Source organism: Pteropus medius, unplaced genomic scaffold (genome assembly GCF_902729225.1).
Source record: "Pteropus medius unplaced genomic scaffold, Ma_sr-lr_union100, whole genome shotgun sequence".
NCBI lineage: Eukaryota > Metazoa > Chordata > Mammalia > Chiroptera > Pteropodidae > Pteropus > Pteropus medius.
The window spans coordinates 6,813,157-6,836,268 of NW_024351731.1; the positions used below are offsets into that span (position 1 = coordinate 6,813,157).

General features: G+C 62.1%; 3 protein-coding genes and 1 long non-coding RNA gene across 4 annotated transcripts; 2 read left to right on the forward strand and 2 right to left on the reverse strand.

Annotated features, from left to right (window-relative positions):
* Positions 1 to 4,282: 4,282 nt before the first annotated feature.
* On the reverse strand, positions 4,283 to 14,893 carry LOC120588870 (uncharacterized). Its single transcript, XM_039846216.1, has 4 exons — positions 14,830 to 14,893; positions 13,475 to 13,991; positions 8,688 to 8,800; positions 4,283 to 8,426 (listed from the first exon to the last, which is right to left on the reverse strand). Exons 1-4 carry the CDS (start codon positions 14,891 to 14,893, stop codon positions 8,038 to 8,040), a joined length of 1,083 nt encoding a protein of 360 aa, XP_039702150.1. The 3' UTR covers positions 4,283 to 8,037.
* LY6E (lymphocyte antigen 6 family member E) lies at positions 13,066 to 16,294 on the forward strand. The gene is made up of 4 exons (XM_039845962.1): positions 13,066 to 13,154; positions 14,889 to 14,979; positions 15,215 to 15,334; positions 15,435 to 16,294. The coding sequence occupies exons 2-4, from the start codon at positions 14,928 to 14,930 to the stop codon at positions 15,656 to 15,658; spliced, it is 396 nt and encodes a 131-aa protein (XP_039701896.1). The 5' UTR covers positions 13,066 to 13,154; positions 14,889 to 14,927; the 3' UTR covers positions 15,659 to 16,294.
* Positions 16,295 to 16,325: 31 nt separating this feature from the next.
* LOC120588773 (uncharacterized) lies at positions 16,326 to 21,349 on the forward strand. Its single transcript, XM_039845961.1, has 3 exons — positions 16,326 to 16,733; positions 17,531 to 17,720; positions 20,823 to 21,349. Exons 1-3 carry the CDS (start codon positions 16,359 to 16,361, stop codon positions 21,044 to 21,046), a joined length of 789 nt encoding a protein of 262 aa, XP_039701895.1. The 5' UTR covers positions 16,326 to 16,358; the 3' UTR covers positions 21,047 to 21,349.
* Positions 19,546 to 22,834, reverse strand: LOC120588775 (uncharacterized). The gene is made up of 2 exons (XR_005649315.1): positions 22,288 to 22,834; positions 19,546 to 19,759 (listed from the first exon to the last, which is right to left on the reverse strand). It is a non-coding gene; the product is annotated as an uncharacterized LOC120588775 (long non-coding RNA).
* Positions 22,835 to 23,112: the final 278 nt, after the last annotated feature.

Here is a 23,112-nt window from a genome sequence, read left to right on the forward strand (position 1 = left end):
ACAGAGGACAGATTGGAACTAGAAAACATTATTTAAGGAAGCATGTAAAGCCACAAGACTGGAAGAGGCCACTTAGGAATTCAAGGACAAATAGAAAAGCGCAGAACCTGGGCACAGACGGAGAAGATGGGTGCCAGAAACGGGATGGAGACGGAGCAGCCAGGCAGGCCGAGAGTCTCTCTGGAATGAAAAGTGGCCCGTGGCATCGAACCCTGCTAGTGGAAGAAGGAAGGTGGGGGCTGAAACTGGCCACTGGATTTGCAACACGGCAGTCACAGACAAACTGGAACAAAGTTGCGTTGGTGGCATGATGAGGCGAAAACCTTCCTAGAGTAGGTTCAAAGGGAGGAGGCGCAGAAACTGGCAGAAGCTCTGGACCTGGGCCTGGAGACGGAGAGGGGAGGGGATGGATGGGGGCCTCCAAACAGGTTTATTGCCAATGCCGGTGCGACCGTCTAATTGCACCAGCACCGGGAGGCCAGCAGGTGGCCAACTCCCCTGGACAACGTCAGCACCCTGGACAGCAGCAAGTCTTTTGCAATGTCCCACAGTTGTATCCATTCTCCCCTGGAAAATTTCCTGTGGCAGGTGGGGCTCAGAGAGGGGAGCGTCATGCCTGAGCCACACAGCATGTCAGGGGTACAATGGGAGCCTTGCCGAGACTGAAGCCCTGCAGCCTGTGGAGGCCGGCTGCGCAGAGCCGAGGGCCAGCTGCCCTGGGCAGTGTCGTTTGCTGTGCTGTCTTGCAGCGGGAGGCCCTGGAGAAAGCCAGACTCTCTCAGAACCCAGGAGGAAGTACATGGTTTTGTGACTATTGTCTCCTGGCCTGGGGCACCTGGAAAGTGAAGGGTAGAGGGCTATTTTTTGAGACCTATAAAATATACTCCTTGCCCCTCTAAGCAAGCCCACGCCTCTTGACAGACTGCCCTGTCTCTTCTGCATTATTTCCCCATTCTGAATGAGGTCAGGACTCAGCGTGTGACCAGAATTAGGGCTCGGACTGTGACCAGGGTCGGCTTTTCTAGTTGCTGTCCGAAAGTCAGGTGTTAGTCTCAGCATCGCTCCTTAGAAGGTGATCTATCCTTTTCTATAGGCAATTAAAAGATTTTCTTTTGGTCTTTGGTTTTCTGCATTTTCATGGGTATGTGTGGATATTTATTTCTTTGCCCTGCTTCGAATTTGCTGGATGGCTTGATCTGGGGTTTGATAAACTGTATTATCTCGGGGTGGGGGGGAGGGCACAGCTGTTATTAATTCAATATTGCCTCTGTACCATTATCTCAACTATTTTGTGATCTGTCTCACTCTCTCTGCCATCTTTCTTAGCTTCTCCTCCATATTTTCCACTTTTTCTATTTTTGAGGCTCAGCAAGGCATTGAGAAGCCGGGGAGCAGAGCGGACCAGTGCCCCCTCCCACTGGTCCATTCACCACTTGCCCTGAAGGGGAGACTCAGCTCCAATCATGGACATGGGGGCTCCTCCCCAGGCAGTGGGCAGCTGGGAGAAAATGCAGGGCCTTGGGGGAGGGGGGAACATCACCTATGGGGCAGGACTTCTGAGGCCAAGAAATCAGGAAGGCTTGTCCCCAATACCCCTCTTTTTGCATTTCCCCAGTCCCAAGGCAGCCCCCACATAAAGGGCTGTGACACCACACACCTGACCCTGTGCAATGGGGGTCCCAAGAGTGAGGGGGAGAGGAGCTCTTTGTGGGCAGAAGGGTTTGAAGACCCCACAGATACCTGGCTGGCCTCTCCCAACATATGGGCCATTTCCTGACTCCTGACCTCACCATCCTGTCCACCTGGGTGACCTCGGACAAGGCCCTGCTCCCTCTGGTCTACCCTCGTGGCTTCAGCTCTATGGTTACCAGGGTTCCAATGTAAGGGTGTTGGAGGAGGGTCCTTGAGGCTGGGGTGGGATGTGTGTGACAATGTGGGCAAGCCCCTCTGTGGATGGGGTGTCTGGGGTGTCGCAAACAAGGACCCTCTGGGAGAGCCCCTGGTGGTCCCTGAGGAAGGTCCACCAAGTCTGAGGGACCTCCCACATCAGGACACTCAGGAGTTTCTACTTTTAAGAATGGTCTTTCCACAGCTCCTCCCAGCTGGCTGCAGATTCTCCAGACCCGAGCATGGCCTTTGAGAGCCAGCCCTCCATGTGGACTCAGGGAATCTGTGATCGCCCAGACCAGTCACATCGAAGGTGACAGTGGATGTCTGCACACACAGGTTCAGACCGCTCTTTTCATCCAGGCCTAGAGCACTTCAGGCCACGCGTGCCCCATTTGCCAGGCGCTCTAGTTCATGGGCGGGAAATACGCCATGTAATTAATGCTGCAGAGGGCGTCTCAGCCAACACGTTGGCCCTCCCTCCTGTGCACGTCAGGCAAAGAGCTTGAGGAAGACACATGGGACCGAAAGCGTGAGGATGAAAGCCTGGCATTGGCCGGCACCCTTGTTCTGGGGACAGGACGCCGGCTGGCACGTTCGCAGACACAGACGCGCCCCCGGAGCCCCGCCCCTGCCGGTCCTTGCCCGGAAGACACATTCTTACACTCGTTTTCAAATCGGGCAAGTCGTTTTTCTGAACTGTCGAGAGTTTGTTTCAATGATTCAAAAGCTCTGTAAATTCAAGATGACGACGGTGTCGCAGTGGTGGGTGGCTTTCTCGCTCCGCCTTGTGAATGGCGTTTCTCAGAGGAGCGGAGTTCTGCCACCACCCTCGAATCCACTTAACCGCCAGTCACGAAAGCACTCGTCCATCTATAAGTCAGTAGACCGATGCACAAACGAGGTCGGAAACGCCGCCCCCGGGCGTGAAGGCTGAGCGGGCAGGTTAGCTCGGAGTCTTTGGTGCCTGGTCGTGATGCACGGAGGGCAGCTGGTCCAGGACAGGCCTGGTGCGCAGCTGGCTGCCCACCCAGGCCCCTCCTCCCCGGCCGTGCAGGTGGCAACATCTCCCTGCTTCCTGCACAGCCACAGCAGAAAGAAAGAGCGGAATCAGCATGGCCGAGTGAAGCGTAAACGAGAGAGGCTGTAAGACCTATACCCAGGAAGTTGGTGGAAGCTGCCTCCTCTCTGGACAGCGGGCGCTTTGCAGGAGGGGTGAGGAGAGGCGGGGCAGCTGCCGTGGGCCACACCGCGAGGTGGAGGCACAGTCAGCCGAGCACCCGGGTCCCCAATGTCCAGCTCCATCCACCACAGCAGAAGGGGCCTAGGCTGGAGCCTTACCCGAGCTCTCCTCCGGGAAGAGGCTTTAAAGCTCTTCCTCCCCTGTACAGACACGCACACACGTCATGCACACACAGACACACAGAGAACATGCACACATCACATACACGTGCACGTCATGTACGCACAGGCGCACACACCTGCAGCCATCCACACGCCCACGCACACGTACACGGAGTCCTGTTTGGAGCTCACTGTGTACCCTGGAAGATTCTAGGGAGACTGTGGAATACTCAGCTTTCCTCACACAGGAATCGCTCCTTCCTCCTGGTCACCTCCTTGCTCCACTCTGCCTGGACCACAGATGGCAGCTGGAGGCTGATCAGCCCTCCCGTGACCAGGAGGCAGCTGCGACATGGAAACCACATCCCAGAGGGCGCAGACAGGCGTGGACGAAGCCTGGGCTGCCACGGTTGGTGTGACTGCACGAGGACACTACGACCGTGCCAGGTGGCTGCTCCAGGCGGGATCCGACGTGCCCCCGTGTGCAGGTACGTGCCAGGGGCACAGCTGAGTCCTGCGCCCCGCAGCCACGTTAGGGACTATCGCTTGCCTGCGTTCCTGCCACCGCTTAATTTGACAGGGCTTTTTCATCTTTCCGGCTTGATGAATGGATACTAGTTACTGAAAGTATCTTATTTTAGTTTGTGTGTTTCTTTTTTGATTGTCGTGTCACGACAGGCGACCTTTTCTCACTGGTCATATTCTTACTGGTCCATTACTTAAAAATATTTTCTGCTAATCCATGAAGAGATTTTGTGTTTCTTCCTAAAAATTCTGTTTTCCATTTTCAACTTGAGTTTGAATCCATCTGAAATGTTTTCTCCCTCACACACACACGCTGCCCCTGTCCCAGCCCAGTCTAGGACCCCACTGGAGAGACCTCCCTTTTCTCTCCCCAGCCCCCAGCCACCCCCACTCCCAGCCTCCTCCACACCCAGACCAGCTGCCTCCCGAGAACCCCAAACCACGCAGCTCCACCAAGCCTACTCCCTGCCGCTTTGAAAACATTTTTAACTTTTCACTTTGAAATCAGTTCACACTTACAAAGAAGTTTCAAAAATAGTACAGTTTCTATATTTGCTCGTGCAGCTTCCCCAAATGTTAACTGCTTGCATAATCGCATCTCCAAGGTCAAACACAGGAAGTTAGTTCTGAAGCCAGACTCTGCCGCACCCACACACAGCCCACGCCCGCATCTCCCCCACTGCCCACCAGTGTCCCTTCCTTGGGGCCAGAGCCCAGGCCAGGAGCTGGCACTGCATCTCCCAACCTTCGCCAGGTCTCCTCACCCTGGGACATCCCCCAGCCCCTGCTGCTGACCGCCCAGCCCGCCCACTCACTCACTCACTCAGCCAAGGTCTACTGCTGGCCCGTGACCCGGCCCATGACGCACCCTCTGCCTGGCCGCATCCGGGCCACCTCTCCCGCACCCCCTCTGCCAGGCACCCACCCCCACCCCAGACCTGACAACTCCTTGTCGGCACCGCCCTCACAGCTCACCGGGAGGCTGGAGCTGACCCACGTCTGTCTTCTGTCATCTCTGGGTCGACACTGGTCTCTGACTCTCCAGGGAGTGAGCTCCTCAGGGCTGGGCAGTGGTCCCTGCTGGACGCAGGAGCTCCCCGAGGTGGGCGACAGGCCGGAAGGGGCGCCCAGTGGCTGCCTGGCTTCACACTGCACCCTCACTCACACGTGTGTGCATGTGCACACGCACGCACACGCACACGCACACGCGAGCCTTCTCCTCGGCCCTGGGTGCTGCGGGCACACCCCAGAGAGTGGGCGTCTGAGGGGGACTCCCACATGCGGCTGCGGAGATCACTGAGGCCGCCTGGCAGCGGTCAGGCCCCGTCCCGTGTCCCAGACACGATCATGTCCACGGAACGTCTGCTTTCGCAAACCTAATGCTTTCATCATGTTCAAGGTGCCTCGTCCCTGCACAAGGTCCCAGGAAGTCATCTGAAAAAAGACTCCTGAGCGGGGGGCTTTTCCAGTGCTTTCTGACTGTAGGTGGTGAAATCGGCGTAGCGCTTTCGATTAGACTTTTTAACGAAAAGCAGAGTGAAAGGCGGTAATCTTGGGTGGAATGGAAAATATCGAGCGCCCCCCAGTAAGACTTTGTATACATTGGTCATAATGAAAACCACATTTCTTACTGTGGGATTTTGATCAGAAATGTGTAAAAGCATGTCCGCTGGGGCGTGAGTCTCCCAGGGGGTGGGCAGTCCCAGCTGGCCCAGGAAGGGGAGGACTGGCTGGGCTGGTGGGACACTGGCCTGTCCTTGACCATGGCGTTGGATCACCAACCGAGGCTGGGTCCCAGCCACGGCCTGAGTCCCACCCCCCGCCCAGAGAGAAGCCTCCCCAGGGCCCCAGGCTGGGGCTCCAGGGGTGTCCGGGCTCTTGCCAGACCGTAAGTCACCAGTGAAAAGTTCCACAAGCCATGACACATCTAGTAGGTTAAATGTCATTGTGACAACCATTTTAAACAATTTCCGCCTTCCCTTCCCTTCTATGTTATCCAGAGAAGTCTCTGCAAGTGACAGCCTGCATGAGGAGTATTTATAGCAGCCCAGTCCTTCCTCCGAGGCCCCTGCCCGTCCCTCCACGGCTGATAGGGATGGGCGCCGGGCCTGGGCCGACCCTGCCAGCAGCCGCCTGCTCTCCAGCCCTGGGTTCCTCCCCCAGGCCTCCCTCCTCTCCATCCCCTCCCGAGGGCTCCCCGTCCGGTCTGGCGAAGGCTCTCTCCCTTCACCCTGCCCCTCATCCCTGCCCCTCCATGGGCACCCCCGCCCAAGACGTCTCTGCACCCCCAGAGCACAGCACACACACTGACCCCACCCCTGCCTCCCTCCCTTTCCCTTCTCTTTGTGGCATGGAGGTCAGCTGGGGACATGGGGGGTGGGGAGCCACCCCATGGGCCCCGCGATCGAGGACCAGGGGTATGCGGGGAGCACAGAGGTGGCCGGCCCTCCCTCAAGGGCACGCTCCACTCCACCCTGACGGGCAGAGGTCAGAGGCCGGGTGTGAGGACAGCCCAGCCAGCACGCTCCTTCCTCCTCTGGGAAGCTGCAGGCTGAGCTTTCTGCATTTCCTGGTAGAAATTGTACAAATAAGCTGGTCTGCAAAGGTCTCGTGATGCTGGCAGATGACAATGGGACAGCTCTGACCATCCCTGACCCCTCAGGCTCATGGCTGCGGCCCTGCTGGCCGAGCGAGCTGCCACAGAGCACGCCGTTCAGACCTGCCTTCGGGAGAGCCAGCTGGGGCACCGGTCCGGCCTGGAGGATGCCTGAGCCGGGGGAGCTCTGTCCAAAGGAAGCCTCCTCTGAAGGGCAGCGCCCTGGCCGGGCTCGGGGCCTTTAGAACTGTGCCGACGTCAGAGTCCGCAATGAGTCTGCTGAAAGCGATGGTCTGTATAAGAGGCTCGTCCAGCCTCCGGCCATTTGGTCTATCAGCGGCCACAGATAACTGACTTCTGCCCCTCAGATGGCACAGGGTCAGTCCTGGCCTTCGCTGGCTGCTCTCTCGGAGAAGCTCAGAGCCACACATGGCTCTCCTCCCTAGCTGTGCCCCAGGAAGAGCTGCAGGGCCCTGGTGTTGGTGCTTGACTGGGCGTCCCAGGCCTGGTCCTCAGTGGGACAGCAGCAGGTGTCCCCACAGAGGGGCTCTTCCCTACCCGCAGGACACCTTGTGAAGCTTGAAGTAGATTTGTTTATGAGAGAGGAGGAGCCGCAAGACTCAAGTTGGGGAGACCTGATGGGCCAGCCCTGGGGCGGGGCGGGGGGGCACTGCTGACCAGGGCCCAGGGCAGAGATGGCCTGGAGGCCTCTGAGACAAAAGCAGCTACAAGGATGAGGCTGGCCTGTCCCTGGGACCGTGTGAGTGAATCCACTGAGTGTCCAGGAAAATAGCCAGCCGGCCACAACTGACCACAGCCTCCGAAGGGACTGGACAAGTCCTCGCGGCCTGCAGCAGGGTGCAGTGCGCACTCCAGCCACCAGAGGGCGCCCGAGGACCGTGAGGAGGAGCTAGCACCAAAGACAGGGACACAGGCCCCGCCCGCAGGCTGGCGGGGAGAGGATGCTCACCAAGGTCTCTTCCGCCCTCCCAAGGCCAAGGCCGCACTGCTGTGGAGGAAGCCTGGGGGCTGTGGAACCCCTAGGAGGACCGAGGACTGGGTGGGAGGTGTGGTCAGGAGGTGGGAGAGGCGGGAATGCAGGACCTTTGCCTAATAGAAAGAAGGTGATGTCTCTCCTACACCCTGGGGCAGCAGGTGCATGGCATTGTCAGGGAGGTCCCTGGCCCTCTCTGTCTCCATCAGCCACCCACAGACGTAGGCCTGCAGGTCGCCAGCCCCAGCCAGCTCTCTGGACTGCCCTCTCTCCACAGGTGAGCCAGCCCCTCATCCCCCTGAGCAGAAGCTTACAGGGAAGGTCTCCACTGTCAAGACCCGCGACGTTCCACCAGGATGACCCATCATCGAGGAAAGGGGTCTTTGTCATCTTCTGGGGAAAATACACTGACAGACTGGAACGTATTATCAGCTCCTGCTTCAGAGAGCCTAAGTTGGCTGACTTACGAAAGCCTGTTCTCCCCTCGCTGAAAGTCACAGAGGCTCCTTCACCAAGCCGGCCCCGAGGCAATCACGGAGGGTCTCAAGCTGTGCATACGGAAACCCTGTGGCCTTTGCTTAGGAAGGAACCGGGAGACAGTGGTTCCCAGCCCCTCCCTGCAGCTCCTCCTTCCTGCGATGCCAGCTTTACAAACATTGTGCTTCTAAATTTTTGGTTTGTGGCTTCTTGTTCACACGACACCATCTCTCAAGCTGTATTTCCGTTCAAATGTACTCATGCAGTTATTTATTGAGCACCCAGTACGTGCCAGGGAGTGTTTGAAGTGGGGACCAAGCGGTAGGTGCTTCCTTGGCAGGCGGGGGCGGGTCTCACCCAGGGAGCAGGGGCCAGGCCTTCCTGCCCGGGGCACTCGAGCAGAGAAATGAAGAGGGCCAGGGGGATCTGAAACACACTTCCTGTTCCAGGCCCTGGGGTGGGAATGTGGCTTAGAGGAAGAACCTGAGGCCCCAGCGGCTGGAACAGAGGCTCTGAAGTCACGGCAGCACTTGAGACTTTTTTCTGAGAGGCAGGGAGCCAGCCCGACAGGAGCATACTGAGGCCCCACTTTGAGACAGGGAGCTGGGCCCAGAGAAGACAGGCAGGGAGTTCAAGGTCACGCAGTCGGCACAACATCGCGGGCCCCTCAGGCTGCTCTCCCTGCACACTGCGTGGCCAGGTGGGCCTCCTCCCGGCTAGAGCCAGGAGCAGCAGAGGCCCTGCGGGGCCCTGTTCATGGCCTCCGTGGCTGAGTCCAGGGTCCCTGCCCAATCAGGAGACACAGGCAAGGGGAGCAGAAACTTAGGGGCCAAAGGGAGCCATTCCGGGCCCTCATAGACCAACCCGGCTCACGTAAGGACCTAGAAGCAGGCAGCCTGTGGAGGGACGGTGGGTGCTGGCACCGGGCAGAGTTGCAGGTGGGGTCTACGCCCTTTGCGGGATGGGGGCACCAGATCCTGGGAAGAGTCCACGTGGGGGGACACTTAGCCGTGGCTGCACTTACCTCCCCACCTGTTGGGCCGGCTCAGGACGGGGGCTGAGAGGCAAAGCAGGCTAGGAAAAGCAAAGCGCATTCTGTGCTGGGAGACAGGAAGTCAGCGGTCAGACGGCGACGTCCCGAGAACTCGGGGAGCCCAGAGCTCCTCAGCTGAGAACGCAGAGAGAGGGTGGCAACACGGAGGGTGACCCCAGAGACCAGGGGTGTGCTGGGAGCAACCAGAATGCGGGGACCCTACATGCCCCCACCACGGGGCCTCGCTCCGAGAGTGGGGATGGAGCCACAGCCTCCCCGCAGCCCAGCCTCGCCCACAGTGTGCACGAGGCCCGGCCAGAGCCCACACGACTGCACCGGGAAAGCAGATAAGGTGTCGGATCCCTCCCAGCGAGAACCCTGAGGTCCCGCGGGATGGCAGGCGCCAACCACCTTCCGGACGTCCTGGGGGAGTTACATTCTGCCTGGGAGAGATCTCTCCTGGGGACGAGAGTCCGTAGAAGGCACATCCTTAGTCAGGAACCGGCCCAGATGAGAAAAGGTTAAAAGCACGGGATGCTGCCCGGGGGCGTGGACACCGAACGCAGTCCTCAAATGCAGAGAGGAACCGGTGAAGGTGGCTGGCTGCGACGCCACCCCCCAGTCCAGGGCTGAGTGTGCAGCAGGTCCTCTGGGCCACCCGAGATGAAGCCACAGTGCCCAGGCCCCTCCAGGTCATCGCTTGCCAAGTCCCCTGAGGCCCCAGGAGGTGGAAAGATGGAAAGAAAGTTCTGGCTCTGAACCAACCTCACCCTGAATCTCGCCACCCGCTGTCCGGTGTCAGATCCCTCAGAGAGGAAACCACTCTCAGTGACCCGCAGGTGCCCATGTCATGTGGCCACAGAACTCTGGGCCACTACAGCCTGATGACCACTGGAACCAGGTGGCTTCCAGCAGAAGCCCAGGTAGCCAAGCCTCCTACTTGCGTTCCAGAAAATGTGTGTGCCAGACCCCAGACACAGAGGCGACATACCCGGCAAATCGAGACCTGCCTCCCTGGCTCCGGAGGCCGTTACGGGAATCTCCTTGCCACGGGGGGCGGGCGGGCGCCTGGCTGTGGGGAGCAGGCATGTGGTGAGTCTCAGCCCCACAATCACAAGACCCGGGAGCACTGCAGGTGCTGGCCCGGGCAGCTGGGACTCCTAGGGTTTGTGACACGTGCGACTGAGTACGAGGTCAGAGGTTAGGGTCTGTGTGGAGAGAAGCCACAGGGTCACAATGGGAAGACCCTCCCACAGGGCCCCAGTAGCCCCAGGAGGCCCGGCCAGAAGGAAGCGAAGCAGAGGCAGAGGGACCCGCAGACGTGACTGGACCCACGAGCAGGTAAGTACGCACCCGGCCACTCCAGGGGGTGTGCCATGGACATGACGCGGGGACCCAAGGCTGCCGTGGCGGGCAGGCCTGTTACGGGTCACTTGCTGGCCGCAGCTGGTCCAAGAGATCATCTCTGGGTGCCGACCCCAGCTACGCCAAGCCCTGGGGATGAGGACTCCCTCGGGAAGGGGAGACCCCGACGTCACACCTCCTGGGGCCAATCTAGACACCACGCCCACCCTCTCAGACACACCCCAGTGCCCCCACAGAATCGGGTGACCCACAGGTCACATTACCGGGCGCTGCACAAACCCCTGGCAAGGCCGTGCACACTCAGACACACTTGCGTCTCCTGTCCGACCCATGGCGGTGACCTTGAGGACACTTTGAGTTGGGTGGTTCAAATCATGACAGTCCTCCTCCTTTGCAAGCCACAGGAACGAACAGGAGCGAAGTCCGCTCCTGCCTTCGCCCCGTGAGTACTTGCTGGGCGCCTGCCGTGGCCGGAGGCGGGGGACCCACGGATGACGCCCGCTGGCCTCGAGGGCTGGCACTCTGGGGGAGGTGGCGAGCGAGTGGCAAAACCCAACGGGCAGTGCCAAGATACAACGTGCGCCCTCATGGTGTCTGGGGTTCATCCCGCCCCTCCAGACAGGTGGGCAGGGGCCCCAGAGGACCCTCCACACACGCACCGGGACGAGCCCAAAGCTTAGGGCAGATGCGGGAAATGCCGCATGGAAAGGGATGATGCAGCCCTGCCCGGGCACCCTTCCTGCCCCACGGGCCACGTCCATGTCCCTGGGGACAGCAGCGCCATCGCCCCCAGAGCTGTGGAACCCCCTCAGATGTCACCACACCTCGGCTGGGGCCATCTCATGACACACGGGGACCTCTGCCCCGAAGCTCTGCCGGCTGACCTTTCCCACGCTCCTGTCGTCTGCAGGCCTGGACCATAAGAGGGGCTGGTCCAGACGCCAGCTCTGAAGACACTCACGCTCACGCACAAGGGCACGCTTATGACGCCGCTCACGTGGAAACTAAGGCCCTCCTGGACACGGCCCTGTCACAAGCCTGGTCCCGGCACGGGGTCCCACTTCCCACCGGCCTCCATCCCGACCACCACGCCGACCACCACGCCATGCTGCCCCAGCCCCCTCCTGCTCCCCAGCCTCCCCTTCCTCTGTGTATGGTTAAGAATCTCTTTCCCCTGGAGCCCTCTGTCACTGTCATGCAAACAACACCCAAAAAGACCAAATGAAAAGGTCAAGTGTGACAGCCCCCAACAGGAAATGCGCTATCAGAGTGTGAGGGATGACTCTCGGGAACAGGCTGGTGGCAGAGGCTCCCAAATCCACCACCCGGCCAGTGGCCAGCGGAGAGGAAGGGCCCGTAGGCAAGCCTGGCCAGAAGCTGGAGCAGCGTGGGGTACAGCAGGTGCTCTGTGAATATCGGCTGAAGGACAAGGCCCTCACAGGGCACCTAGAGACAGACAGACAGACGGACAGAGGGCAGGAGGCACAGTCGCCAGGCCCACGGCTCCGGCTTTGTTCTGACAGGTGCAGCCACATGTGAACTCTCTGCTGTGACTCCCGCTAACCCAGGCTGGCCTCGCTCAGTCTAACAGTGCCACAAGTTCACGCACGATGTCTCAGCCACCCCGCCCCACCCGCGCCCAAACCGCCAGGCCCCCAAGCCCGTAGGACCCGAGGTCCCGACCAGTGTCACTCTAAGAAAAAAGCCTCAGATCTACCGGCCATGACGAAAATACGACGACCAGACCTCAAAGTAGAGCAAAGTTTGGGTCAAACAGAGATAACGCCTCAGCCTCAGTTATGTATCAGCCCCCACCTGTGCAAGCAGAGTGAGCCTGATCTCCTCACAAAGCCAGACAGGACGACGCCATGGCCGACACCAGGACCTGAGGCGATGATGACCTGGCCCACAGCAATCAGTAGGGCCAGGACCCCAACTCCCTTAGCTACGGTGACCAACCGTCTTTCCTCTGTATAACCCATCCGCTGGGGGCCCTGGCTTCTCTGTGTCTCCTGGCTTGGTGCCAACTCCCTAAACGAACCTTCACTTTCTCTGCTGAGAGCTGCTACTCAGCTCCTGGCTCGGCCCCGCCCCCGCCCGCAGAGAACGCCTTTATTTCAGTGACACAGGGGCCTCCCGGCTCTGCGCCAGGGTCAGGTCAAGCTGGCTTTGTGAGTGGCCCCCCTGGCTGCAGACCCGGTGCACCCGTGAGCTGAGCTCACAGAAGGCTCTCGAGTCCATACTGGGCTGAAGGTCCTGGCCCAGTGGGGGCCACACAGCAGGCAGCCCTGCGCCCAGGAGGAGAAGGAGTCCGAAGCCTGCAAAGATGGTCGCTCAAGGGACCGGATCTGCCACCAGGGATCGTTGCTGCCCACGCCACAGCCGGGAAGCCACAGAAGCCAGAAGCCTCCTGCAACCTCGCGCAGCAGGTCACGTCATGTCATCAACGCCCCGCGACCCATGGAGGGCTAACAGCTGGGCCCCGAAGCGAGGCCGGGGGCCCACGCCCTAAGGACACCTGAGCGAAGGCCTCCTGCCTGCCCGCTCACCGCACGCAGCCCGCCCTGTGGAAAGGAGTCCCACTGTGGCCCTATCGGCCTCCCTGACGCATCCCCCGCGCTCAGCCCCTACGGCGTCGGGCCGGCCACCTGTGGGCCTTTGGGGCCGCGCTGGAGCGCCCCTCCCCCACACACCTGCCGGGCCCGCGGGGGACCGGGAGGACAGGCAAGCCGGGGGACGGGGCCTGCGAGCCGAGGCCGGGGTGAGAGTCCCCCCGACTCCGCCCCCCACGCCCGCCTTCGCGGGAAAGACCGACCCCGCCCGCGCCCGCCCCGGCTCCGCCTCCCGCCCGCCCCGCCATCTGCCCGAGCCGCGGCTGGCCTGCGAGTCCGGCTTGGGCTGCTCAGCGAGGCGGTGTAGCCGCGTCCCTGTCGGTGAGTCGGCGGGCCCGGGCGGGGCGCAGGGCCCCGGCGCCGCGGAACACAGCCTGCGGGGCGCGGAAGGGAGCGAGCGAGGGGGTCTCCGGGGGAGGCGCGGCAGAGGTCGAGGAAGGCTTGGGATTCAGGGGTGAGGCCGGGCCCGGCCCCAGGGGGCTGAGCCGCCACTCTCGGCCCCCCAGCGCTCCCGAGTGTTTCCGAAGCCCTGGGGCGGAAGCGCGCGGAGACCACCCGCCAGGCGCGCTCCGCGCTGGCGGCCCCGGGCTGCGCAGGCACGGGGGGCATCGCCCGACCCCGGCTTCGGCTTGACTACTCACATGGGGACTGAGGAGGGACAGCCTTCCTGACCTGAGAAGGGCCTGGGGTCTTGGCGGCCGGCAGGGAGGACCTGCCTTCGGATCACCCCGAGACAGGTGCCGGCCCAGGCGAGCGGGAGCGCCCCTTGCTTGGCATAATTACACAAGCAGACGAGGTGCCTGGAAGCCCCGACTTCCTGCGCCGGGCCGCCTGGCCCCGTCTCATCCCTGGGGACTAGGACAGGCTCCTGCCTCTCCTGCCTCTCCTGCCTCTCCTGCTGGCCCGCATCACTGGATGCCCGGCTTTCCCAGAAATCAGCCTGTGAACCTGGAGGAGGAGCTCGCAGTCTGGGTCCTGCGCGGCACTGCCCCGGAAATCCCCGCCTCCCCTCGGGGCTCCCTTCGCCTGACCCTACCAAGGCCCATCCACCCCAGTGGACAGCCCAGCGGGCGTCTTGGTTGGGTGCCTGGCGGTTGGTCAGCGGGGACCCTGGCTGCGACTGTTGAGCTGTGCATACCAGAGCTTCTGTAAGGATAGCTCACAGCCCAGGGCTCCTGCATGCCCAAACCTAACTTTAGGGAGGAGACAGAGGCTTCTTCCTCCCTGAACCTCCTGGATCCAGGGAGAGGCCCTAGGCCCATTCACAGGGTCTCCGCCAGCCCCTCGGGACACCTCTTCTCTCCTGGGTGTTCCGTCCTCCGGGAGCCTAGAACTGGCCCCCCAGGCCTGGAATGCCCCTCCCTCACCCAGGGCTGCCCCCTGCGATGGCATCAGGCTCCCCACGCATGCCTCCAGCTGTACAGCACCCCAGCTGGTCACATTCCAGGTGCTTTCTCCACCCACTGCTACAGGCCTCGGCCCTAGGGTTCCCGGTGCAGAGTACAGGGCCACCCCTCAGACTCGTCCCCACCCAGCAGACTCGCCCTGGGCCTCGCCGAGCCTGTGTCCCAGCCCCCGAGTGGGGGGGTAGCAGGTCCTTATCGGGTCGGTCTTCAGCACTGAATAACACACAGAACGTTTGAGCCTCCCCGGGGCCAAAGCCGCCCGACGCAGGGGCTCAGCTACATACGCCAGCATGCGCCGCAGAAAGCTCTGGAAGCTGCTTTGCGTTCCTTGTCACCATCCCTTACCCCCAGGATCAAGGGCAGCCACTCTGGCCTCCCTTTGCGTGTGCTTCCGAGGACATTAACGAGTCCCCTCATGTGGCCTCTACCACCCTCTCTCCCCAGCACTAGAGCCACAGGCTTGAGGAGGGGTCTCAGCCAGAGGGAGTCCTGCCCTGAGTGGGGGGAGGTTAGGACGAAGCACAACGACCCTGTGCTCTCACCCTACCGCTCGAAGCTGTGGGTCCCGCCCCGTCGATGCAGTGGGGCACCAGGCTTCTGGGGCGAGCCAGGGCCTGTCCCCCACGAGCTGCGTCTCTCCGGAGCACAGGGCATCGCGAGACCCAGACGGGAGCCGGCCTCTTCCAGAATGAAGGTCTTCCTGCCCATGTTGCTGGCCGCCCTTCTGGGTGTGGAGCAAGGTGAGGTGCCCTCGGGGCCCCAGACTTTGGGGGGCTGGACTCCCTCTCCCCATTCTCTCCGGAAGGGTGACCAGGGATCCTCGGAGCTCATTTCCGTGTGACCTCTGTGCGCCCTAAGAGGCTCCTCTCCCACATCCTAGCCGTCACTCCTCCCACCCGCTCCCAGCGGAGGCCTCGCCCCCGCCCGCGACACCCTGCGTGGCACTGTCACCTGCAGCGTGTCCCCTTTCCGCAGCTCGCTCCCTGGTGTGCTTCGCTTGCACGAATCAGAACAGCAACTTCTACTGCCTGAAGCCCACCGTCTGCTCCGACTCTGACAAATACTGCGTGACCGTCTCTGCCGCCGCTGGCATCGGTGAGCGCCGCCCCCGGCCCCCGGCCGCCCCTGGCCCCCGGCCCCGGCCCCGGCCCCGCCCTCTCTGCCCGCCCACTCACACTCTCATTTTCTGGTGCAGGGAATGTGGTGGACCTTGGCTACAGCCTGAACAAGGGCTGCTCCCCAGTCTGCCCCGCCCCCCCGAATGTCAACCTCGGCGTGGCATCCATGGGCACTCACTGCTGCCAGAGCTTCCTGTGCAACATCAGTGCGGCGGACGGCGGGCTGCGGGCCAGCGCCACCATGCTCGGCCTCGGGCTCCTGCTCAGCCTGCTGACAGCCGTGCTGAGGCTTGGCCCCTGACCACCTGGACCCCGTGCCCAGCCCCGACTACGCAGCTCAGGAAGGAACGCCCAGCCCGACCCAGACCCCTCAACTCCCCACCCGGCCTGATCCCACCCCCTCGGCCCTCAGTCCCCACCATCCAGCCTGCCCCCTGCACCTACACCTGCCCCCAGAGGGGCCAGCTGCCCTCACTTCCAGGGTCAATGATATGACCTTCCTCTTGGAACCTGGGGAGGTATGAGGGTCCGCCTGGAGCCTGTGGGTCTCGGAGTCGGAACTGCATCACAGACACGCACTGGGAGGGATACCTAAGCCCCGGACCTTGTCCCCAGACAGTGGCGTGTAAAATGTGCTTTGTGCCACTGTGTCTTGGAACGGGATGTGTGCCGTGGCTGTGGACACTCCCGGCCGTGTCAGTGTGTGACTGCTGGCCATGCCTGGTGGAGGGCCGCGGGGAAGCAGCCCTGAGTGCCCCAAGCGCCAACACCAGAGCCAGTCCTGGGCATTTCCGTACCCACATTCCACTCGCTTCGGTGGCAGGTCTTGTGGCTTCCAGGGCTAGGCGGCCGGGCCCAGGGGTTCCCTCTCACCCCGCCCCCCACACTGGAGCCCTCCTGCTTCGGTGCCTCAAATAAACCCAGCTTTTCCCACCTCTTCCTGCTCCGGTGTGGCTGCCTGTGGTGCCTCTGCCTGGAACACGCCTCCCAGCCGTGTCCTAATGTGGGTGCCTAGGGGTCCCCGTCGTACAGCCCCTCACGGAGGCTCGCTTGGGATCAGTAGAGGAGGGGTCCCCCACAGGGCCTGGAAGGGAATCTCCATCCCGTGTCTCCCCCCCAGCCGGCTGGGGGAAAGTACATCCTTGGGAGGAGAAAGGTCAGGGAGCGGGGAGGGAGGCCCGCCCGCTTGCGGGAGCAAGGCAGGACCCCACGAGCGGGGAACGGAGTGGGACAGGAGACCAGTGCAGGGATCTATCAGCAGGAGCTTGCACACGGGACGGGCCCTGGCACCTGGGGTTTGGGGACCTGAGGACAGCACGCCAGGGCCAAGGCAGACACAGGAACACCTGGCTGGGCAGCAGGAGCTCGGTGGGCATGTGAGCAAGACCTCTGCCCCAAGGGCCTGCGGGCGGAGCACGTGGGGAGCTCCCCCGTGGGAGGCCTGGGACCGAGGTGGGAGGGCTCACTTCCCCCTTGGCAAGTGTCTCGTGGTCTGTTGGGTTCCAGGAAGCGTGGGCCCAGGCCAGCTGGCAGTCAGTCTGCGGGGTCCGCTGTGAAGCGTATTCACAGCCAAGGGGGTTCATCGATTGAGCCTGTGGGCGGGAAAAGCAGTGAGTGAATGACAAGCTGGGCTCTCTGCGGGGTCGATCTGTTTATTGCTCAGGGTGGTGGGGCAGGGCCATGTCCAATCAGCTCCCAGAAAACCAGATGTCCAGGACCCGAGGAACACTGTCTAGCGGGGTGGGATGGTGGTCACCCCAGAGGTTCAGGATTCTGGCCCGTCTCCTGGTGTCCCTGGGATTTTGGGGGCGAGTGAAGAGCCTTGCACAGCGGTCACTGTGCAACGCATGAAATGTACAGATGCAGCAGCCTCGTCATCACCGCCAAAGGGTGGGCAGGAGGAGGGGTCTGCCCCGGAAGCCGCTGACCCAGGGGAAGACACGGGGAAGGACACGGGCCCCGTGGGGGGACCGGAAGCACGTCGGAGCATCCTGGCGGACACCCGTGGGTAGGGAATGGGTCAAACCAGCATTAAAAAGGAAAAGAAAGAAATCAAGGTGCTAGAAATCAGAACGTCCCCCAGTCACACTAGTGACTGTCATCACGGGCGGTGGTAATCTGTGCTCTGAGCCCACGTGAAATGTGTTCACTGCGTCGTCTGCTCGAACTGCAGGCGACTCTGCTGAAGGGGCTGAGACCAGTGAGCCCGACGGGCCGGGCAACAGGAACTGGAAAGTCACCATCAGCAACTGAAGTGGACTCTGGGGGCACCGGGAGCCACGCGGCCCACACAGAGGCAAGATGCGCTCTCTTGTTGCTGATTCGTGCCCGAGCTCCCTCTGCAGGCAGCTACCACCTTCCAGGTGAGACCGCTGTTACTCTGCAGGTGGGTATGGTTGTCCCCAGCTTACACAGGTGGAAACGGTTTCCGAGGGCCGCAGCCACGTGCCCTGCTGCGTCTGTGACCCTGGGACCCAGCGTCCCCTCTGCCCTGGGTTGGAGGGTAAAGACCCACCAGGGCTGGGGGCCACTGCAGGTGCTCCGGGTGCCCGCTGCCCCTCCCTGGGGAGGTGGGAGGCTGACGCAGGGGCGGCTGGAGGCTGAGGCAGTGGGGGGGCGGGGGGGAGGAGGAGCCCAGGGCCCTGAGTTTCGATTTCCTGCCGTGTGGAGGAGGGGAGAGGAAGGGAAGGGAGTTGTCTGGTGCTCCGGGTCCGCTTCTCCACCCTGGCCTCTGCTCGGGTCGCCGTGGGGAGCCGGGCGTGACGCCAGCTGGCTGGGCACACTCTGGTCAGGACTTCAGACTCTGCGTTGCAGTCCCCGGGCGCTGCCCCCCCCATTCCCCGTGTCTGCCCGCAGAGGGGGTCCCTAGAGAGTGACCAGGCGTGTGCAGTGGGCTCCCTCTGGTGGGCCGGGGGGCTCACGGCAGACCCGGAGAGCCCCTGCCCCTCCTAGGCGGTTCTGTCTTCCGGAGGCGGGACCCGTCCTGGGTTCCAAGAATCTCGGTGGGTGGAGTAATCTCACATCTGGGCAGCAGGCGGAAGGTGTTGGCTGAGGGCTGAGGGCAGAGTGAGCAATCACCGGCTCTAGGCGGTGGGGGTTCGGGGCGGCCGGGATGGCGGGGGGCGGGGAGGACTCAGAATTAGCCAGTGTGGCCACTGTCCCCTGGGCACCCACCTGTGGCATCAGGTGGCCAGGACCCTTGCTGGGGCGGGTGGGGGGCTCACAGCAGGGCCCAGGGGTCCTGAGCCTGTTCACAGCCGCCGTTCAGCTTTCCTGCCTCCCAGGCGTCGGTCTGTCCTGCCTTTGCACAAGGAGGGTCTCCCGGAACCTTCCTTGACGTCGGGCAGGAAAAGCCCGCCCCTTTGGCAGAGCCGGCCCCCTTCCCCAGGCCTGTGAGGGCACTCGTGCTGGGGGGCACTCTCACCCAGGGCCACGCCCCTCCCCCACCAGCCCCCGGCTCCTCTGCTACCCACCCCCAGCCGCAGGACGCCTCCTCCAGGAAGCCTGTAAGCCAGTGGGGACACGGAGGCAGCCAGAGAAAAGCAGGCATCTGTCCCGAGGCCAGGGATCAGCCAGAGGGGTCCCTGAGCGCCAGGCCCAGTTTTCACCGGGCAGCGGGGCTCAAGGCAGAAGCTCTGGGACGCTGCCCGTGGGAGGGCCCCATCCACACTCACTCCGGGTCCCACATCGGCAGTCCCGGTGACCACGGGAGGGACAGCGTGGAGCATAGGCCAGGGTCCAGGGCTCCGGGCCTGAGCTGGGAGGCAGGGGGAGGGGGCCGGGAAAGGGGTTCAGCCTGGAAGGGTGCGTTCCAGTCACCTCGCCTGCACAGCATCTGGGGTGGTCTGGCTCGGGGCCACTCTGGACCACTCGTTAGAGCCTCTGGCTGGGTCTGCCCGGAGGTGAGGGCATCCTGAGGTCTCCCCCGAACTCTCACACACCCCCATCTCGCCGGGCTCCCTGTGCCACCGGCACTTGGCCCAAGACCTTCCTGGCCTGGGGTCTGGGCCACTGAGGGTGGGGGGTGCCCAGAGGCTCTGGGCCTGGGGAGACGGGGGTTCAGTCTCCCCCCCAAGGGACTCTCCACGCTTCCCTGGAGGCCGGGCAGAAGCAGGGGGCTGGGGGCCTGACTCTCTCCCTGTTCACATACAGCCTGTTGACCTAAGAAATAATAAAAACAGCGAGTGATTTTACCAGCGAAACGGGTTTATTGAGGAACAGCGATTGGGGTTATGCGAGCTATGGCAGAAGCTCAGGCAAGTCCAGACAGCAGGGGGGGCGGTGCTGCCTCCAGAGCAAAGCGGGCGCAGGGAGGGGCTGTCGCAAACGAAATGTCCATCGGCGGACGTTCCAGCTGCAGCGGCCCCTGTCCACTGAGCGTAAATGAATCCGGACGCTTTGGCTAAAAAGGAATTAGATAAGGTTTATTCAAGGGTTTTAGGGTTTGCAAACCAGAAACACAGCTCGGCTACACCTGCCGTGTTCCCGGGAAGACTGAGAGCTCTTAGGGTGAAGGCACAGCCTTGTCCTGCGCCTCTGGCTCTGGGACGCTGTGTGAGAGCGCCCCCTGCAGGCGCCCGGCTCCCCCGAGCGAGGTTTCCTTCAGGGGGTCTCGCCGGCCCTTTTCCCAGAACCACAGATTGGACAGGAAGGGACCTCGGCCTGCCTGCCGCGCTGTCTGTCGCAGCCTCCTTCGTGCCTGTGTGGCGGGGACCCCGCGCGTCCCGGCACGCCCCTCGTGGCCCTCCATGCGGTCTCCCGCCCCCCGCTTCGAATGGGTTGAGGAATCCCCGTTTGGGTTCCCCCAGGCTTGCCGAGAGCTGTGGTCCCCGCGGGACCGCAGAGCCACCCAGCAGAAGGGAAGGACGCGGAGAACTGTGGGGTTGAGCCCCCAGCCCCGCCTCCGCCCCTGCCCTCTGAGGACCCTTCAGAACCACCAAGGTCAAGGACAGAGCGAGGACGGGAGGAACGGTTGCTCCCCCTTCCATCCCTTTAGGTTCTTGGCTGAGACTCCCCCACCCCCCCTCCCATGAGAAAGAAGACCAACAGTTGTTAACAGCAGGGATACCTCCCAGGATGCCTCCCGTGCCCCTGGGAGATGCCAGGAGCACTGAGGGACTCCCCACAGGGCCCAAGCCACCACCCCCAACACCGTCTGCAGCTACAGACAAATGGGGGGACGTGGGGGAGGGAGTCAGATATGTGAGGTTTTCGGGAAAAGCACCAGAAAGGAGGATGTGGTGGTTACACAGCTTTCCGTCCAGGCCTCCAGCTCTGGTGAGGCTTCCTCGAGACTCCGTCCTTCCCCTTCCCTGCAGAGGGAGCCCCCTGAGGGATGACAACGCCCTTCACGAAAGGGGGACCTCTGCTCAGAGCTGCTCCTGTCCGTGCCGGTTCTTACAAACAATCACGTTAAAACAAGAGGCATTTCTGGGGTAACAAATTCTTCTCCCCTTTACCCCTAGAAAACCCTGGATGCATCAGCTTCATCCCTTTGCCGACGCCTCCCCCTTCCCTGGGCCTGCGCCCCTGTGCTGATGTGGGTCTACCGGGGACCCTGCACCCCAATATGTTCATCGGCCAAGTTACCTTCTTTTTTAAAGGAAAGAAGAAACTCGCTGTGTTAAGGGTGGAAAATTTTCAAGTGAGCGAACCAGTTAACTCAGCTACAGGGAGGAAATATCTTTAGATACCAGAAGTTGTCCTCCTTGCTCGTGTGTGGTTTAGCAGGTGTATTGTATAAGATATGAAGATGGCCAATGTCTGCTTCTGTGATCCATTTACTTGTTAATTAAGGGTGTTGTTCCAGGCAAAGATATGCTAACAGCCAACTTCCGCTTCTGTGATCTGCTGGCTTGTTCAGGAGACACCAGGATCTGGCCTTAAGCGTTATCAGCTGCCTGCTCTGGAAGCTCGGGGCCGATCTCCTCCAGCCCTGCGTGGCAGAGAGTCAGTCGCCGGCCGGCTAATAAAGGCTCATAATTAATCTCAATTGGCTCCGCGGGTCTCAGAATCGTCCGCGCCATAACAGCTGCTGGTGTCACATGTGGCTAAAGACCTTCTCACATCGGCTGGACGGGAGGCTGACGCCTCCCATGAGGTCAGGCTCCCCCGCTGGGGAAGCGGGGCTCCATGCACAGAGCCTCAGGGTATCAGCAGGGAAGAGGGCTGAACTCCAGCGACCTGGAGGGAGGGGTTTGTCCCCTGGGCTGGAGAGGAAACAGCAGGGCTCGGAGCCAGCAAGGCGCTGGCGGTCAGAGCCAGGGACGGACCGCCCAGGCTTCCCGCCTCAGAGGCCCTGCCGGGCTCCCCCCGACCCCCGCCCGCCCCGGAGGCCCGCCTGGCTTCTGTCCTGTCCCTCTCCCCTCCCCGCTGCCCCACCCGAGGGGCCCTGTCCACATACATACCACGTGCACATTCTGCTCCTCGGGGAGGAACCAGAAAACCAGGAAATGGGCCAGGGTGGGCCACACGGGGGGGGGCTCGGGTGACCACGGACCCCCCCTGAGGTTCTGGACAGAGCAAGGAGAGCTGTGAGCAGGGGCCACTAGTCCCCCCCACCTCCCCACCACCCCCCACCCCTGCCCCACTGAGAAGAGGGGTCTTGGCCCTGGAGAGGGGTCTCCCACATGGAAAACTCGGAACCAGGCCCTTGGCGGATCCCAGTAGCCTGGGGAGGAGGCAAGAGAATTAAAATGCTCATCAAGCCTCACGCTGGGGCTGCCCCATGCGGGTCAGCCCCGCAGCCCACAGCCCCCCAGGCGGACGCCCGCGGGACAAAGGGAGGCTTCTGCTGGGGTCACCAACGGCCCGTTCCCCACACCCTGAAGAGGAGACGGACCAAGAGTCATTCCCTGCGGCCGAAACCACGGGACACACGCGTCGAAGGCTGGGCACGGCCAGCAGGCCTCTCTCGCTCCACATTCTTACCTTTCCACCCACATCCTCGCCCCCTTCCTCGCCGCGTGTCCACAGCGAAGGAAACGGGGAAACAGAGTCTGTAAACTGTAACTCGCAGGAGCGAAAGGACGATGTGTGAACTGGGGTCCCCGAGCACTCGGGGTCCCTCTCACTGCCTTCCCACGTCTCCCTCGGTCCCCGTCCCTCTGCCTCCGAGAGGAGACCACGCTCTGTGGAGTGTGACCCCTTCTCCAATAAACTCTCCTTTGGACTCTAACTTCGGTGTGTGGGTTGAATTCTTTCCACCCTCTCCCAAAGGACCCTCCCCTTCTCTGGGTGCGGGGCTTGGTCCCCCACACTCTGAGACATTTGCCTTGTCCTGCATCGCCAGGGCCGGGAGTGGGGCACAGGAGAAGAGAGCCCCACAAACAGCTGGTCCTACCCACTCAGGTGCCTGGGTGGCTTTGGGAGCGATAAGGAGGAGATTCCGAGATGCTCTAAATGGCAGTGACCGGAGGGACAAGACGAGGAGCTAATTGGTTAACAGAAGAGGCTCGGCCCTTCCTGCTGCCGGCTCCGCTCGGGTTACCTAAGGCATTAGCTACAAACCCCAGGAGCCGCTCCTTCTGGTTCACACAGGAACTTTCCAGACCTCGCCCTTAGGGGATTCCAGCGTGTCCCACAGCTGGCCCTGCTCCACATTCTCTCACGCCTTCATCTGAACTCCCTGGAGATTCTTTCTAGACGGCTTCCTCTTTCTCCCCTACCCGATGCATAAAAAAAACTTGTCACCTCCAGGGCTTGCAGACACCCTGCCTCCCCGCCCAGCACTGGTGCTGGCGGCTGAGTCTCCGC

What these genes read in the sequence shown, in the direction of transcription:
- LOC120588870 (XM_039846216.1), bottom strand. Translation starts at nt 14,893, where the DNA reads ATGCCCTGTGCTCCGGAGAGACGCAGCTCGTGGGGGACAGGCCCTGGC. An exon ending in TGGCTCGCCCCAGAAGCCTG is followed by an intron (nt 13,992 to 14,829) that starts GTGCCCCACTGC and finishes CTGGGCTGTGAG; the next exon opens with CTATCCTTACAGAAGCTCTG. An exon ending in TGTCCCTCCTCAGTCCCCAT is followed by an intron (nt 8,801 to 13,474) that starts GTGAGTAGTCAA and finishes GACTCTTCCCAG; the next exon opens with GATCTGGTGCCCCCATCCCG.
- LY6E (XM_039845962.1), top strand. Translation starts at nt 14,928, where the DNA reads ATGAAGGTCTTCCTGCCCATGTTGCTGGCCGCCCTTCTGGGTGTGGAG. An exon ending in CCTTCTGGGTGTGGAGCAAG is followed by an intron (nt 14,980 to 15,214) that starts GTGAGGTGCCCT and finishes CCCTTTCCGCAG; the next exon opens with CTCGCTCCCTGGTGTGCTTC. An exon ending in CTCTGCCGCCGCTGGCATCG is followed by an intron (nt 15,335 to 15,434) that starts GTGAGCGCCGCC and finishes TTTCTGGTGCAG; the next exon opens with GGAATGTGGTGGACCTTGGC.
- LOC120588773 (XM_039845961.1), top strand. Translation starts at nt 16,359, where the DNA reads ATGTGGGTGCCTAGGGGTCCCCGTCGTACAGCCCCTCACGGAGGCTCG. An exon ending in AGCAGGAGCTCGGTGGGCAT is followed by an intron (nt 16,734 to 17,530) that starts GTGAGCAAGACC and finishes CTCGAACTGCAG; the next exon opens with GCGACTCTGCTGAAGGGGCT. An exon ending in AGGCAGCTACCACCTTCCAG is followed by an intron (nt 17,721 to 20,822) that starts GTGAGACCGCTG and finishes CTTTACCCCTAG; the next exon opens with AAAACCCTGGATGCATCAGC.